Below are 16,769 nucleotides of genomic sequence, written 5' to 3' on the forward strand. Positions count from 1 at the left end.
GCACTCTGCCTCCAGGATTGTTAAGGCCTGCCATAGGAGTGACTTATAGGTGTATATGTGTCCAGATATAGGTTTAGACATAGGTATACTATATCTAAGCAAGTGTTGATTACACGACCTTGCCCCAGCTGAGTGATCAGCCAGTTGTGTCAGTTTGGATGGCCAGCCTGGGGTGGCAAAAGATATGCTGCAGCCCCTGGTAGGCCTTGGGTGCACCCATGCAATGGGTACCTATAGTACACTGTACATGGGCTGATAAGGTGACTCAATATCCAAATAGCTATGTACCTAGGGTACATAGAGTCCATTTTACAGAGAGCAGATAGCCTGGGGCCCTGATTAGCAGGGTCCCAGGCCAACTAAGTCGAAAACCAGCTAAACACAAGACAAAAAATCTGGGGTAACCATAGTCTGATATCCATCCTCCTACACTTACCTTCAGTAACCGTTTCTGGTAAATACGTGACTCTTCCACTGATTCCTCACAGAGAACTCCTTCTTTCCCAATGAACTAATGCTTTGATTAATGAGATCCCTAGTAAGCAAATTTGTAGTGTTCTGTAGTTTTCAATGTTGTGGCTGTCTTCTCCTCTGTAATCCTTGGTGGTGCACATAAACGGAACAGATGTGAGAACAAATGTTGGTGCCTAATATACTCTAGTGATGTCACGTTTGGAAAGCGGCTAAGCAGCACCTTCTGCTAGTGCTGGTGAGTCGTTGCAGGGAAAGCTATTTTCTGGACCAATCTGACCCTGGATCGAGAATTTATAGGCTGAGTAATATGAAGGAACAATATTACTAGTAGTAACATTGTTTCTGAAGGTAAATACCATTTCTTCTTTTTTTTTTCCTGTCATTTTCAAAAATGTTAACTGTATTTTGGATCTATTGAAACCAGTGGCAACAGCAGAGAACGTTTTCTTAATGACTTGTAATACATGTGCATATCCCCTTCTGCCTCAGATTGTCCCTCAGTTGTGCATGTGATTTAAAGGTATATGAAAATCATCTGTATTTTCTACGTTCTTTGACTGCTCCTACCTCTAATTACACATACAGGTGAAAAGTAAATGTTACACCTTATTCGGTACCCTTTGAAAATCTATGCAAAGGAGAACATTCTGGCAAAGATTCACTTGGTTTTGATATGCTTGAGTATTTTTCAGATTCAACCCGAATGGATCTTGATCAAATGTTTTCTCTCTGTAAATCAACATTGAAAGTAATTTTTTTTTTTTTTTAAGATTGGTCGTTCTGAACATTTATAATAAATGCTTTATCGTTTCAAATGACACAATGGAAGCTTCTGGGTCTTTTATTTGAAGATTACAATCCTAACCTGTGTTTTTGAAAGAAAAGTGACCAGTAAACGTCCAGCGTGTTAGTTCAAACATACTATTTTATTATTTTTTTTTAGGATGATGCCTCAACAGTTAAAACAACCCCTGGCTTCAGTGCTGCTACTGATGCTGCAACTCTGGACAAAGCAATCAAAACTAAAGGTACATTTTGAATGAAGATAAAATCATTTGTAGGTTTTATATGTAATTCTTGCTTGGTATGCCTCTAGACTGCTGTTAAATACTATTTAGACAAAGCCACAAACCCTCCAAAACGTAGATGTACGTGCTTCATGTGTTACTCTGACTCGCAATACACTCAGTGTTTCATACAGTTTCCGCTTATTGACCAGTTATTCACTTTAGTTCTGAATACTATCCATGTGATTTCATTTAACGTCAACGTGAGACTAGTTGTTCCTACAAGCAAGATGATGGCATCTTTAGTTAAGCTCTAAGTGCTGCAATAATGAGGAAATGCACATTTTCTAATCTGAGCATATCATGTGAGAATGTTCAAATGAATTTGGATTTGCTGATCCATTGGTGGATAATCCGACTACAGACCTAGTCGATTTGAGTTCCGCATAGCTGGACTCAAGCTGCAGAAGCACTTTTTTTAGAGAATTTCCCTTAGATCGCTTGCTGATTTTAGGGGATTAGCCTGATTGTAAAGATGCATTGATAATGAAAGTTGAGAACCTACACCATGGCTTTCTAACCTACACGGCTTATAAAATTACAGAACGGGTTCCCATACCAGGCCCGCTTCTTTCTCAATGCAACAAGCCACCTATGTTCAACAGTTATTTGATATTAATTTTAGTTATTTGACTACATTACTCCTTTAAATTCCTTTTGGTGGCTTACTTTTCTGGGGAAGAATATCCTCTCGATTCTAATCCGCTATTTACTAGTTTGAAGCCGTGTCCCTTTGATCTAGAAGGGCATCTTTGTGTTTTGTGATTTTCAAGTGTTAATAGGTTGGCCTCTTTATCTCAGTTGACCTCCTCGATTTCGTGACTGTGGTGCAAGGAGGACCACCTAAGAAGAAATAGCGATGAAGATTTACTGATCACAAACCCACAATCTACAATAATTTTTCTGGGGCAAAATTATCCTATCTGTTATTTAAAAGTGAACCCAATATGGGGATCGTTCTGTGATTATGACTAAAATAGTAGGATAGTCTTCACTAATTGAAATCCTTATGATAAAGCTTGAACACATTTGCTCATTAAAAATGAATGCACATGTTGGGGGCTGGGTGCTGGAACAGCATGCAACCGTCTGTTAGACTAGATGAACAATGTCCTATGCAAAGATACGGAGTATCTCCTGCAACGGTTGCAGGTGGTCCAGAACTCGGCCGCGCGGGCCATTTTTGGCCTTTACAGGCGTGCCAGAGTTTCTGGCCTTTTGCAGTCGCTCCATTGGCTGCCTATCCGGAAGCGGATAGTTTTTAAGGCCTTGACCTTGGCCCACAAGGCTCTTCATGCCTCGGGAGCAAAGTATCTCCAAAGGAGGCTGACCTTCTACCATCCGGCCCGGTCTCTGAGATCTGAATCCATGTCTCTAGCAGTGGTCCCTCGAGTAAAAAGGGCCCGCATTGGAGGTCGCTCTTTTAGGCTGCTGGCGCCACAGCTTTGGAACACTCTGCCTTTGGCATTACGCAGCACCTCCAATTTGTTGTCTTTTAGGAAGGGCCTTAAGACTTGGCTTTTTGCCCTTTAGTATGCTTTTATTCCTTTGCTTGGTCTGTTTTATTTTGCTGTGTTGTGTTTCTGCTACAGGTTTTTCCCAATAAAAGCGCCGGGACACTCTATGGAGTAGCCGCGCGCTATAAAAGACCCAATTAACAGAACATAACGTTCTCATACACAGTTGGGCAGTGCACTGTCTGTGCCTATTCAAACATGCAAAAAGGAAAGAAGGGGTCTGGTAGAGCATTGAATTCCCCCCCCCCCCCCCCACCCTCCCAATGGAGACCAATACTAGTGAGTCATGAAGCCAGCTTGGAAACGCACCATGACAGGAGGGTACTATGCCCCGAGCCATCTTTCGGTTTTGGTGTGTGGAAGAAAGAGTTGCTGTGCACTGTTCCGCTCTGCAAAAGGTAAGGTATCCCAGGTTTTTTACTGGGCCCCATACAATCTGGCTTTAGAGCTTTCCACAGCAAAAGAACTGCATTGGTGGCTGTAGCCAATTCAATCAGACTTTTATTCGATGCCAGCACTTCGGCTATGCTGGTTCTACTCTACCTTTCAGCTGCTTATTGTACTGTCTCACTCTCCTGGTCTGTAGACTCGGATAGCTATCCATGGGAATGCCATGGACTGGCTTAAAGATATTTTGGGTCAAATAGGACCCAGATGGTCTCCGTTGATCCTTTTCAATCTTGAAGCTTGTACATGGAGTTAACCCCCTCCCCCCACCCCGGGCTCTTCCCTAAGCCCTACATTTTTTTACCCTCTATGTGGTGCCCAGATTGTTCAATCCTGTGCCTTTGGCATAATATCATGTGCAGATACCCAAATAATCCTCTCTTGTGGCAAGATCCGTAAACTGCTGAAATGACAACTGTTTACAGCTCAATAGACAAGACCAAGATTCTGCTGAAGTCGCAGGCCTAGTAGTCAGATGATTGGGGGACTTCAGAGCTAGGCTCCGCCCCTTGCCCAAAGAAGGCAGGTAAAAATCTTGGTGTTTTGGTCGAGAATCCATGCGAGAGCAGGTTATGTACGTCTGTGGTACCTGTTTCGGTACTTTGCGCCTGCTTAAAGTGTTACCGAGGCTCCCGTTGAGGTCCAGGAAGACTTATTCAGGCTCTCCTCATGAGTCTCCTTGCCTATGGGGATTCCTTGCACGTAGCTGCTAATGAATTGCTCCTTTCCAAACTGCTCCTTTCCAAACTGCAGGTTATCTAAAACCTGGCTGCGCGCCTGGTCTGTAAGCTTCTCCCTCGCTCCCCATCGGCCTCTACGCTAAAACTATTCACTGGCTTCCGGTGAGAAAATAGTCTTTGTTGAAGCTTCTCTGTCTCATTCACAGGTTGTTGGTTGAGGGCCTGCCCTACCTATGGGAGAAACTCACTCCGTTCTGCCCTAGCAGAAACCTTCGATCAGAGGACAAATTGCTGTTAAGTCCCGATGTGTCTGTACTTCAAGATATGGCACATCCTTTCATATTCGTTCCTGCATAGATTTAGCTAGGTTTCAAAAAAACTTCTGAAGACTTGGTTATTCTTATTCTGATTGGTTGTCTTGTCTTCATTTGGTGGAGCGCAGAGCTATCCCTTCAGGAGTGAGGTGTTGGTGCTATAACAAGTCCAAGTAAAATACAGCACTAATTTGGTTTTAATAAATCTTATCAGACAGCCGATGGCTGAGATGTACCAGCAGTTTCGGTGCGGCCCCTTGGACAGTCACTACTTTATTGTGACTTCAAAAGAGGTCACAAATTTAAGTACTCCAACTACAATTCATGGTAGACCAATGTTTGCCACCAGCTAAAAATGCAAACCAGGCAAGGGCTCCTACATAAAACATGGCTAATCTACAACTCTCAGCAGTCCATTTCCCACAAGTCTGATCACGGCATGCTCCAATCTAGTTGCGAAGAGATGACCTAGTTTAATTTAAGCTTTACAAATGGAAAGGGAGCAGCAAATCTGCATATTGCGATAGCGACACAGATGACACTCGGTAGCAGAGAACACAGACTAAGATGGTGCCAGACTAGAAGACTGCTAGAGCAGTCCCGGTGCAATATATCCAATGCCTTGGGAGAACTAGTATAGGTCTGCACAGACTGCAGTGGACAGCATCAAATGGGAGTTAGCGCTCCTACTGCCCAGGGCGACAAAAATACACCGATTGTGAGGGGTCAGATGCTAAGAGGAAGCATGTAGACTGGTAAAAGCGAACACAAAAAGCCATAGATTGGTAGAGTGGACATTGAGAGTAGAAGGAAACCGAAGTAACAAAGTTTAAATAAACTGAGCGTGAGTACAGGGTGAAAAGGAATACTGCAGGTGGGAGTGTGGTAAAAGTACATCAAGGGAGAGCACAGATTGTGAGAAAAGGAACTGCCATAGAGGGAAATATGATCAAACTGAGAGACAGGCGAAGACTGTGCTTGCAAGGAGAGAGTGATGTGATCAACACAGTGAGCAACCCGATATACCCTTGAGGGCTTGTGTGTAAAGTAATAGAATGGGTAGGAAATGCCTCCAAGGGAGTTTGTTCTGCCTAATTATTTCTGCTTAACAAACTCCCTTGGAGGCATTTCCTACCCATTCTATTGCAATGAGAGAGGCCACAGATTGGGAAGAGAGCACAAATAGCAAAACCATGGTCCGGTGTCACTGGCTGGGAGAGTACACCAATCTGAATAGGAGTGCAGAGAAGTGAGAAGGAACGGTCTGGGAGGGCTGTAGTTTACTGGGTGAACCAGAACCCACCGAGCAAACAATGGACCGACAATGAGTGTGGATATTGAGGATTACTAGTGCTCCCGTTGTGGCAGAGGAAACAGACCTATAACTAACGACACCGATAGTACTCAGTGTTTGGGGGTTGGAGAGGGATACCAAGTTGGAGTATATCCTCCCTGAAACTTTATATCACTAGAAATACTCCCGTCACTTTCCATTTGCGAAAAGCGGAGGTATGTACCCTGTGTTACTGAGTTGCAATTAGGTCCAACTCAGGAGGAACCTATGAGTGTAGTGGACCTATCCAGGGTAGATAGTATACTACTTCGAACTGTGGATGGTTATGCGAACTATAACCCTGTGTAGGGGAAAAACCTTTTGTTGTTAAATTACCCTAACACACCCTAGTGGGGTCATGCTTCATCATCGGGTCACCCCGACCCCTAAAAGTCGGGGTGGGCTCAACCCCAGTGTTGGGTAGCTCTTTAGATAGATGAGGGGGGGGGGGGGGGGGCTTTAAAGATAAAAAAAAAAACCTCAGACCCCTGGTTTCCCTTTTATTCTTGGGTCTAGCTGGGCTAATAAAATTCTAAAAAACGGGTCTTGTGGGATTTTAATGGCCCGAAGACCCTAGTGCCGACATGTTTCAGTCCTGAGGTGGCCGTAAAGGTCCCAGACTTTCTTCAGGGCAAGATGAGAACCCCCCTATATGTGGGGAATAACTGGATGGGCAGTCCCTATCCTAACCGTGATGCGAGGGAAGAGTAGCTTCTCCTCGTGAAATGCACAATAGTTAGTGTCTGCGTGTTGCCAGGCTCCATCCAAATGCGGGGGCTTCGCGATTTATAATAGGACCGGAATGATGCTAGTGGTGGTCTCCATATTGTGGTCTCACCCAGCTCTAACACCTATTCCGGTCTCCGGTCCTCGGCTACTGCACCAAGAGGAAACCGACACCATGCAACAGACCAGGTACAACCATATTTGTAGTGCAAAATAAAGTATTGGTAATGCAGATTATTGGGTTAATCACACCACTTATACTGAAAGAGAATAATTCCTCAAGTCCTACTAAGCTACCTCTCTAGTGCATTCAAAACTTCACAATCTAAAGCATTTTTCATCTGAAAGGTTTTACACTGTACTTCTCTGTATAACACTTGCCCCCACCAGACCCATATCCCAATGAACTGCTTCTGCCAGTTGCTTTTAAACTGAGCAGATCCACAGATGTGACAAAAAAGCCTAGGATCATGTCTTGTTTTGTGGCGATTGAACGAAAGCCATGCCCAGATAAATTGGAGAATCTGTGAAAAGCTGTCTCACTTTGCCAAGTTTCAAATGTAAGCATCTGATGCTCTGCATATATTCCCCATCCTTCCATTCAAGAGCAGCTTTGTAGCCTCATACTGGGATGGCTGTGAATGTCTGCATAGTTTCATCTTCAAAGATACGTTTCTACCTCTGGAAAACAATCTTCTTTTGTGAATCTTCATATGTTGGGTATGACCTGGTTAAGGCTTGTCTCACTCTGCTAGTCTTGGATATACATCCCTGGCTTCATTCCTCACTCCCATGAATCCACCCACCACCTTACAGGGTCCTTGGAACCTGTGTCCGTAAGCCACTTTGTAACCAAGAAGTGCTTTAAATGTCTTTCACTTCTGAAGTGTATGGAGTATTCCCTGATCAGAGCAGCAGCAAAGCATTTGTTTCCTCTGGTCCATTCGTACCCAATTAAAAATAGGTCGAGATTTCCATCACCTTGGAACTCTAACCTGCCTGTAATGTTACCAGGCGCTCTGACTTTGGGACAAAGTCCCAGAAGTTGTAGGGACAGAAGGTGCTCTCTAGACAGTGAGATTCTATGATATTACTTTCATGTGTTCTATACAGCACATTATATACTATGACTTAGAAATGACGTTTGCCCTGCCATTAGGTATATGCAAAAACATACCAACCAGTAGACCATAATCCTGAGCAGAGCATTTTCTCCTAAACTAGAAATCCAGCTCATTGTTTATCAAGGTGAAATGTGTGCTAATTGGCTCAAAGGAATGCCCAAAGGGACTTTTGCATTGGCCAGCGATTCAATGCATGAACAAGTCTACAATGCAATCTCAAGATTTATTCTCGTCCCGAAGAAGTTGGGTTTCATTTGTCTCCCCTCCCTTCTAGTGGTGTGCTGCTTAGCTTTGATATTGACATTGGGAAAGGATATTCTCTGTATGAAGTACTTGTCTATCCAGTAGTTTTAGTGCAATCGAAGAATGTGGTTAAGGGCACGGTGTGCTAGCTCTTGGATCTCACATTAAATACATACTCAAGAAGGACAGAATGCCACAACGTGTCTCTGGCATGACTGCAACATACCTTACTTTGCGAAATGTTCAATTACGAGATGTACATCAACTGGAATGCCTGCTTAAAAGAGCAAGAAGTTCCAAGTTTTGAAGCCTAACCATTTCACCTGAACTTGGCTACATACATTATGGTGGGTGCATCTTTCTCTGTGTAGTTGATAGCAAACCAGACATTTTTTGAGGAACATAAATTCTAACAAAAAAGAATAAACGATGTCATACATTGATTCAAAGTATTAGGGTTAGGTTGGTGGTATTGTACTAGGATGCGGCGCCTCAGGGGACTGTACACCTTTATATTTTTGTTTGCTCTATCTTGGGAACGGTGCTATAAGGAGAAGAGAACCACACTTCCTCTTCTAACATAGGCTATGCCTAAACAACATTTGAACACTCCTTAGCACACGTTACAATATTCAGCACAGATTTGCACATGTGTATTCCACTCATACATAGGTTATGCACAATATAAAAATTTCGAGGTCCTCGTAATTCAGGTTGTTCTGCAGGTGTTGTTTTTTATTTTGATCGATGTTACAGCCAACACGTGTTTCGTCAGTAGGGGATGTAACCCTTGACTATTTCAAGGCTATTTTCTTCAAGTGTTCCTTTTTCTTCCTTGAGGTGATAATTCCAACCCTCGAAGGGGTATCTGTTAGGGGACTTCGGTTATTTGCCACAGTATCGGTGTGCTTTGAGGTTGCTTTCGCCGGTCTTGCTAACGTTTCCTCGAATGTCCCCGCTGCTCCGTGTTAGGTGCAGTAATCTGTCTCCAATGTTTCGCGTGTGCTAAGGAGTGTTCAAATATTGATTCAAAGTAGTTTTATAAATAAATGTCAGTTTGGATTTAAATAATGATAAAATCAATAATACATGTAAATTCAGTGTACTGATTCTGTATATTCATTATTATTCGCTATGGGCGCATAAGACATTTTTGTGGTCTGTGATTACAATGACTCCTTCTTTGATTGTAAAGTAACCTGCCTATCTGGTTACACAGACGCAACACAACCTACAATGCCCTACATTGGGTGCTTCCACTCCAGACACTTTGTAGGTTACTGCCATAAATGTAATTGCCACCTAAGGGAAGACGTCCTGAATAGGCCACCAACTCTATCAAATGCACATGACCTCCGATCTCTCCATCTCTCTCTCTGGCTGCGATGTGCTCCGGCGCATCTGACCTTGTCTCCGAGGCTTCGGATTGGATCAAGCCCACCAACGCATCTGGGAGGAAGAAACACGGTGGCTGAGTCACTGCACTCTACCCCGGGCCTGGCGCACTGTCGCACGGGTCCCCGTGAATCAAGGAACCTGGACTAGTTGGTTGTGCGTCTTTGGGGGGCGCGAGGAGCCCTTTTCTTGTGGCAGGCTACGTGGGACATCGGTTTCAGCTCTTTCTTTCAGCCCTGCCATTCCCCGCCAAGACACGTCAAACCCAGCAGAACACTGCATGCTGGGATTTGCAGTTCCTACCCACTTAGTTTACCTCAGCAGGTGACATTGATCATGGCTGGGGGGAGGAGCTGGACTTTGCACTTACTACAATAGGTGGGGCAGAACTGTGAGAGGCGTTTCCTGTTGACATGCTGGGCGCTGAGGAGGCCATACACGGCCGAAATGCATACGCCCGCCCGCTTCTGCTGCATTAAAGGTTCTCCATTGTTCCCCCCCAAGCGGCCTCAGACTCTTCTTTTTTGAAGTTTTTTGTACATATATATATATATATATATATATATATATATATATATATATATATATATATATATATATATATATATATATATATATATATATATACTCATCTCCATGTTTTTTTAAGTTACTGTTTGTGTTTAGGCAGTTTACATATATTGTTTACATATATTCTCCTGGAGACCGTGAAGGGTGCAGTTTTTCAAGTAATAGCATATAAGCTCAATTTGAGGCCAATCTAAAGTAAACACTTGCTACATTGAAAAATTGAAAAACGGCTGATTTTCATCTAAATGCATTGAAATCTCTTGATTTTTAGATGGACACATCTTCCGTAACTGCACACATTTATTGAATGGTAACATCTGCTAGTGGAATGACATTCACTTTGTGTCTTAAACTCTTACTAAATCAGACTCGCTTATCCTCAACTTTAGTAATTTTTAAGAGACTTCAGAAATGATTTACTCCGGGGAAACTCTCTACTTGGTGCCTATAAAAACTCTGCTTCACTGGGCTAAAGGACCGACTAAGGGTTCCCAAACATTTGATGGCATAACACTACTCTGGTGGGAGCTGATTTAGCCACCAGAAGAGGTAAATTAATCCAAGCCTATTGCATGCCTCACTTACAAATCCTAATGCTGCAACTACCATCTTATCTACACTCCTCCCGTCCCTAAAATGTCTCCAAAGTAAGGAAACTAGTTTTTGAGACCAAATGTTCAACAGTAACTGCCACTTTACCGTCCTACTCTGGGACTGCCCCATGATTATACCGAACTCTTCCCCTGAAGATCTAAGATGTCGAAATAATAGCTGTTCATTTAGAAAAAACCTATAAATGCATACTTTTAAGACTCTGATGTATAATTCCCTTGTCCTCTCAATCCAATGAGGAAAGACTAACACCCATGTTTGTTTCCTCTTGACCTACCTCACCCCTCAATTGCTCCACTATTCTTACCCATCTCTTGCCGACTTAATCTCTCTCAGCTCCAGTCACGATTGTTTGTTTACAGTTAAATCTACAGCTGGGACACTTATCTCATTTTTATCCGTCCCTGTAAAGCACAGATACCCCACTGAGTAAAGTAGTACTATGTAAGAAGCTCAAGTAAACGATAACTGTTGACATCCAAACACATTATAGAAGAGCTGTAGACCCTGCATTGGAGATGCCAGTTATTGTAGATCCGCGTGCGCATGCAATGGAGAACCATGCGGATTCTGACCCAAGGGGACCAAGCATTTCTTAACCATGGAAGGCCAGCACAAGTCCTGCTGAAAATTGGGTGTTCATGAACTCCTTAGTGGCTACTACTTTCAACCAAACCAGGACTGAGTAAAAGAGTGGCATGCGCATGATGCCTCAGGCTGCCCCATGGTGTTGTCCCATGTGTAACCCAGCACACTGAACATGAGCACTTGAGAGGTGCTGTTAATTGGCCAAGCATTGTTCTCAAGGAAATGGTGTTGCAACACTAGTGAATTGTACAAGGCTTGTTTAGGAATACATTAACCTTTAGACAGGCTTGTAAGGACGAATGTGAAAAACCTTCAGTGAAGTGGACCTAAGCCAGTAGGACATGCTCCCTTGTAAGTAGATGAACTAATGTCGTATCCTCTTCTGCATCCAAGCCACATTCCAAAACTCGAGTGGAGAAAAAAACTGCTTGTTAAATCTGCACTTTTTTGTCTGAAGTAGACGTGCATAAAGTATTGTCAACTGCAGAAGTAGTCAGTGAAATTGGAAGATCTAATATACAGAAGAATAATTCCTTATAACTATTTATTTATTCGGGTACAGGTAATCCAACCTTTGAATAGAAACTGATAAAATCGTCAATTTCTATACCTGGAACTTCGCTGCTTTGCCTAATATGTAGCCTAATCTTATAGCTTCGAAATGTGAACATTTAACAAATTCTAACAAGGCAGCAATATTCTAAAAGTGTAAAATAATAAAAAGTATCAAGTACTGTATGATTTCAAATCAAAGCTTGTATTCCATTGACCCATGTATAAGTATTGATGTAATGTTCTTGGTGTTTATCTGGAACCACGCAAATCGGGTACAGTATAGCAAATGGTGGACCATTTCCTTTGACGTTGATCAGGTTCCTCATGGGCAGCAGCAGGGCAGCCTTAAATTAGGCTAAACGGATCCGCTCTAGAGCAAGCTTTCCAAAGATCTACTGAACAGGTACAGCTCAGGGCATTACAGGTGCAATGTTGCATCATTAAAGCATAGGCACAGAGATACAAAACTCTGGCAAGGACCAGGGCGGTGCAGATTTCTATGCACGTTATAGGTAAACCCCAGGCAGCTGTGATGTGCGACATGCAGATAATGACTCCCAACACCTATGCAATTTGTTCATACAAAGAACACTCCTCGCGCGACATTCATTTGCATGCACTTGACATCTCCCCTTGCCTCCGTGCTAACTCTTGCATTAGTAGAAAGGTGAAAAGAGGCAAAGCTGCAGACTCATGGTGGCAGCTTCTGTCCAGGTTAGTTGATTCCTGATCTGGCATGGAAGGCCTTATAGCACTGCCACGCCTTCGATTCCCCAAGCTCCTTAGTCCAGTAAGTCGTCCAGGCTCCCCAATATTGGTCTCCTTTTCTGATGAGCTGTGCCGGGCAGACCGGGGAACAATGCTCCTAGCATCACCTCCCCTTTCTTTTGTGCAATAAGAATAGATCAGAGCTAGATGCCCAGGAAAATACTCTTGCATTAGCCCTTTCCAGCATTCTACTGTTGTCTTAAAGTGTAGACAACACTTCCTGTCTCTGTGACGGACCCTAGTTCAACTAGATGTATGTCCTTGGCTCAGTTCACATCCTAGTGCTCCAACTAGCACTGGTTGAATACATCTCCATACAGTTGCCCTACGCTGGAGCACCATTTCAGACCTGTGTGAAAGTAGCCATCCGTGCTTTTCTTGTGCCCATGCCAGCAGTTGTGCCCCTCTTATATGATGCCAACCACAAGTCCTGCACATTTACCTAAAATCACGTCCTTTTCTGGGATTTTGAGATTTCTTTTCACTATTCGATTAAGGTGCTTGGGGAAACACCTCCTGAAGGTGCAGAAGGCAAAGAATCAAGCCACACCTAAGCCTTATGCTTCTGGTCACTTGCCATCTAACTATGCAGGACTCAACATGCACCGAGTCTCCACAGAAGGATGAGCAGGGGAATACTACGTAGTGTTGGGGAAAAGTGAGATATATTTTTGGTTTTGGACACTAAAATGGAGGGTCAAATTCTTAAAACGGATGGAAATCTGCGATCCCCGGTTACCTACCTTGCATAGTGCAAATTTCAGTCTGTTTACATTTTGCTAAAATGTTCCAGATTTCGCAAGGAAACCCTACTTTCAAGGCATAAACCTGAAAACGTTTTGTTTATTCCAATTAGTTTTGTACGTAAAGACACATGTATTTTAGCATATGTGAAAAAAAGTACATAGCCACAGGTAAACTATTTTCTCCTGAACATTCTCCTTTTCCCAACCAGTTGGCCAAATATTATTTTGATAGCACAATTAATTTAAGATGCATTTGCTGCTACTCGGCCATATGTCTGGCTTAGCGATCATGAAGTTTACAATTTTATGTTGAGCTAAGCAATCCAACTGCTCCTCCGGATGCAGGCTTCTCCTTGAAATGATTGAGAAATTGGTGGCAGGCTTTCACCATAAAGCCACTAAAATGTTTCAAAAGACCCATGTAAGTGATAAGCAATGGCACAGTGAACCAATAATTTAAAGTGTTCTGTACTGACTTTAAGGTGAGATGTACGTTGCTAACTTCAGTGACATGTATACAGATCAGCTGCTATCCAATACGAACTTTTCATTTTGGAAAATACTTTTTTGGCACAAGCAAAAACCTGAATTTCCTGAAATATCTTTTTCCGAGGCAACAGATTTTCATTTCAAGTACCCTTTATTTTTTTTTTATTTTTATTTTTTTTATCCAAACCTGAGCTTGTTCTCATTATTTATACTTAATACTGTTACACGTGGGTAGGTTGTACATTTCATGCCCATGTATCGCAAGGAATGCCAGCAATATCCAACCTAGAACTCTGCCTGGAGCTCATCCCCATGAAAAGAACTCCTAATCTGCCATACATTACCAGCATAACGCCAGTGCCAGTATTGTCGGGTATGGGAGCCATCATGGTAACCATGTTCCACAAATTACCATCAGTGTGTCATAGCAGGCTTTACACCAGGGCTGACGCTACAAACACGTAAATGCTCAGTATTTGTGAAGCATAGACAATTACCTGAGGGTGTCAAGGCGCTGGGGGCCGTTGGAAACATTAAGCAAGCAATTGCCCAGAGTCACATGGTGCTGGGCTGATCTGGCACCGGGGATCGAACCGTGAGATATAAATGTATTTATAGCTGTTTAAGCACATCACTGCAACAGCCAATAATTTACTCCTAACACGATTTACCTACTCATTTACTTCCCAAATGTTTTATCCACTTTCTTCAGGTGTTGATGAAGCAACCATTACTGCTGTCTTGACCAAGAGAAACAACGAAGAGCGGCAACAGATTAAAGCTGCATACCACCAAGCCACTGGAAAGGTAATTGGATATCTTGTATTTCCCCTTTAAATGTAACGTTATTGAAAGCATACTATGTGAAACTTTCCCAAACGTAAGTAATCTTTGCTCATATTGCATTAACGTTTTAAAGTGTTAAGATTTTAAAACCTAAAAATCCCAGTGCTATTAAGCTGCACAACCTCTAATCCGTTTCCTGCATGCTTACGACCTCACTGACCTCTAAAATTACTTGACTCTCACTTGCAATATCCCTATCACCTGTGCATTAACAAGGATATTGATTTGCATTAGTTCAGGGACGCCTTTTTGGGCAGCTCTTGCTCTCTATAAATTGGGTAATTCATTTAATATTTGCCCCCCAGCCACAAAGGCTCCCGCCTTGTATATTGCCTGTATTTTGCGCTGTTCCGTGGGCACGTGCGTCCAAACCGGCACTCACGCTCTCCTTTGTGGAGTGCAGTTCAGTCTGTGCTTTGGAGTGGTGATGGGCTAAAGTAGTGATCGGTAAGAGGGAGGCATTGTTAAAACTACGGATTGACCATCTGGTTTTATAAAGCTTGAAACGGGTCTCCTAAACACAAAGCAAAGTACATAGGAAGGGGTTTACCAAGGGATGCAGGCGCCATAGCTGGTCTATAAACCAATATATTAAAGGGACCGAACAGCGTCATTTGGGCTCTAAGCAGTGATCTTCAACCCCCTTCTGGTCCACAAATATCTAAAGATAAATCTGCATCAATAGGGCATACTTAAAGAAGTAGTCCGTGTCGATAAACGGCGGTTGCAGGCAGCCATTGAGGGGTCTGCACATTGGACCCACTCTGAGCTTCAAGAGGTTTTTTCGTTTCGCCATAGTTGCTTACAATGCATAAAGATCCCCTTTCCCTGATAGCCTCCACTCTCCCCAGAAAATGTTAATAAGGGTAACTAAATGTGAGGCAGTGCCCAATCACCATTTATCCATCAGATCTGCTACAGCCACCGAACGGCCCAAACCCCTTTCTCTGCTGTTTCATCGCCTCTGTTCCACGGTCGTGCGCACCGCACCTATAACTTAAGTGCGCTCGAAGGCGCGCAGAGCCGCGTGTGGGCGTGCAAGGGCGGCGTCGACATGATTTGAATTCCCTTCATGTCTGACTGGGAGGGAGAGACCAGCCCTTGGAGAGCTGCCCAGTGGGGAGTGCCGTGGATTCACAGGCTCTTATTGTGCAGCTGGAGATGAGTGGTCCTCTTAGCAGGGAGTGCCAGAGGCCCTTGCTTGCAGCCCGGCCTGGAACATTTTTTTATTACTAAATGGTAACCTGCCGCAATGCAGAAAATCTATCTGCACGAAAAGCATTGCTTATGTCAGAAGGATAAAAAGAAACTATTTTGAGCCACCTTCTCCAGAGTACTTTTTTACTGGAAGCACGCGCGTGTCTTAGTTTCTTGTTTTTCCTGTAATTGAGGTACCGTTTTGTTTTTGGCCATGTATCTGCATACTTCGTTTTCAGTAGCTGCATACTTGGTTTTCAGCTTTGGATGCATCCGTGGGGAACACTCATTTCACCCCGCCCTTCCCCCACACCCACCGACGCACGCACACCCATTTTTCACCTTATCCATCATGGTTTCCTTCGCCGGCCTTTCACTTGTTCTTTCTGTTCTACTTGGCGCCGGCAGCAGATTGTCAGTTCTCATGTAGTGCGTCAAGACGGCTACTTGAGCGTCTACGTAGCTTTGTGCGACAGGTAATCTGTTGGGCGACACAAGGACTCGTGAAGAAGCCTTTGAGAAGTGAGGTAAAGTGATCACAGCGGTGAGTGCTACGAACTCGACCTGGTGGCCGTGCACTAAACCGCGTGCACAAAGCCACACGGGATTCTATACCTGTCCGGATGTGTCCCATCCAGCCTGGACATGGCAAGAGGAGGCCATTTCCACAGCGCATTGCATGGAATGGCTGTTGTGATATCGCCCTGTGGAACGAGTAACATTGAACGCATCTCTGTTTTAATGTTGACGCCTAAGCCCTCCAATTTAATCTGAACAGTTCCCAGACATTCTATTTGAAAAACAACTGTTCCTGAACGTTTGTGTTGCCACAGGTTTGAAAGGAGTGACGTGTATTTTACCATGAAGTGAGGTAAAGGAGATTCAGCTAAAGATTAAAAAGCCTTCTGTCCAGGGTGCCTGCCACCAGAAAGAAATGTAAATATTTGTAATCGGTTAATTAGCAAATCTGAAGTCTGCTTGGGAGCCAGTATAAGTTTTAATTGATACAATCTGGATTTTTTTTCCATTTTAAAGGGAACCAATAAAGGTTTGCACTATGCACCATCAGCCCGTTGCT

At 43.4% G+C, this 16,769-nt stretch overlaps 1 protein-coding gene across 1 annotated transcript in view; it reads left to right on the forward strand.

The window, feature by feature from the left end:
• The window catches only part of LOC144818403 (annexin A1-like), a 109,977-nt gene that overhangs the window by 29,946 nt on the left and 63,262 nt on the right, over positions 1–16,769 (forward strand). The window contains exons 3-4 of the mRNA XM_078675777.1: positions 1,418–1,502; positions 14,361–14,455. Coding sequence (XP_078531903.1) covers positions 1,418–1,502; positions 14,361–14,455 — 180 coding nt within the window. The remainder of the gene's footprint in view (positions 1–1,417; positions 1,503–14,360; positions 14,456–16,769) is intronic.

The sequence above is a fragment of the Lissotriton helveticus genome, chromosome 2_1 (assembly GCF_964261635.1).
Source record: "Lissotriton helveticus chromosome 2_1, aLisHel1.1, whole genome shotgun sequence".
NCBI lineage: Eukaryota > Metazoa > Chordata > Amphibia > Caudata > Salamandridae > Lissotriton > Lissotriton helveticus.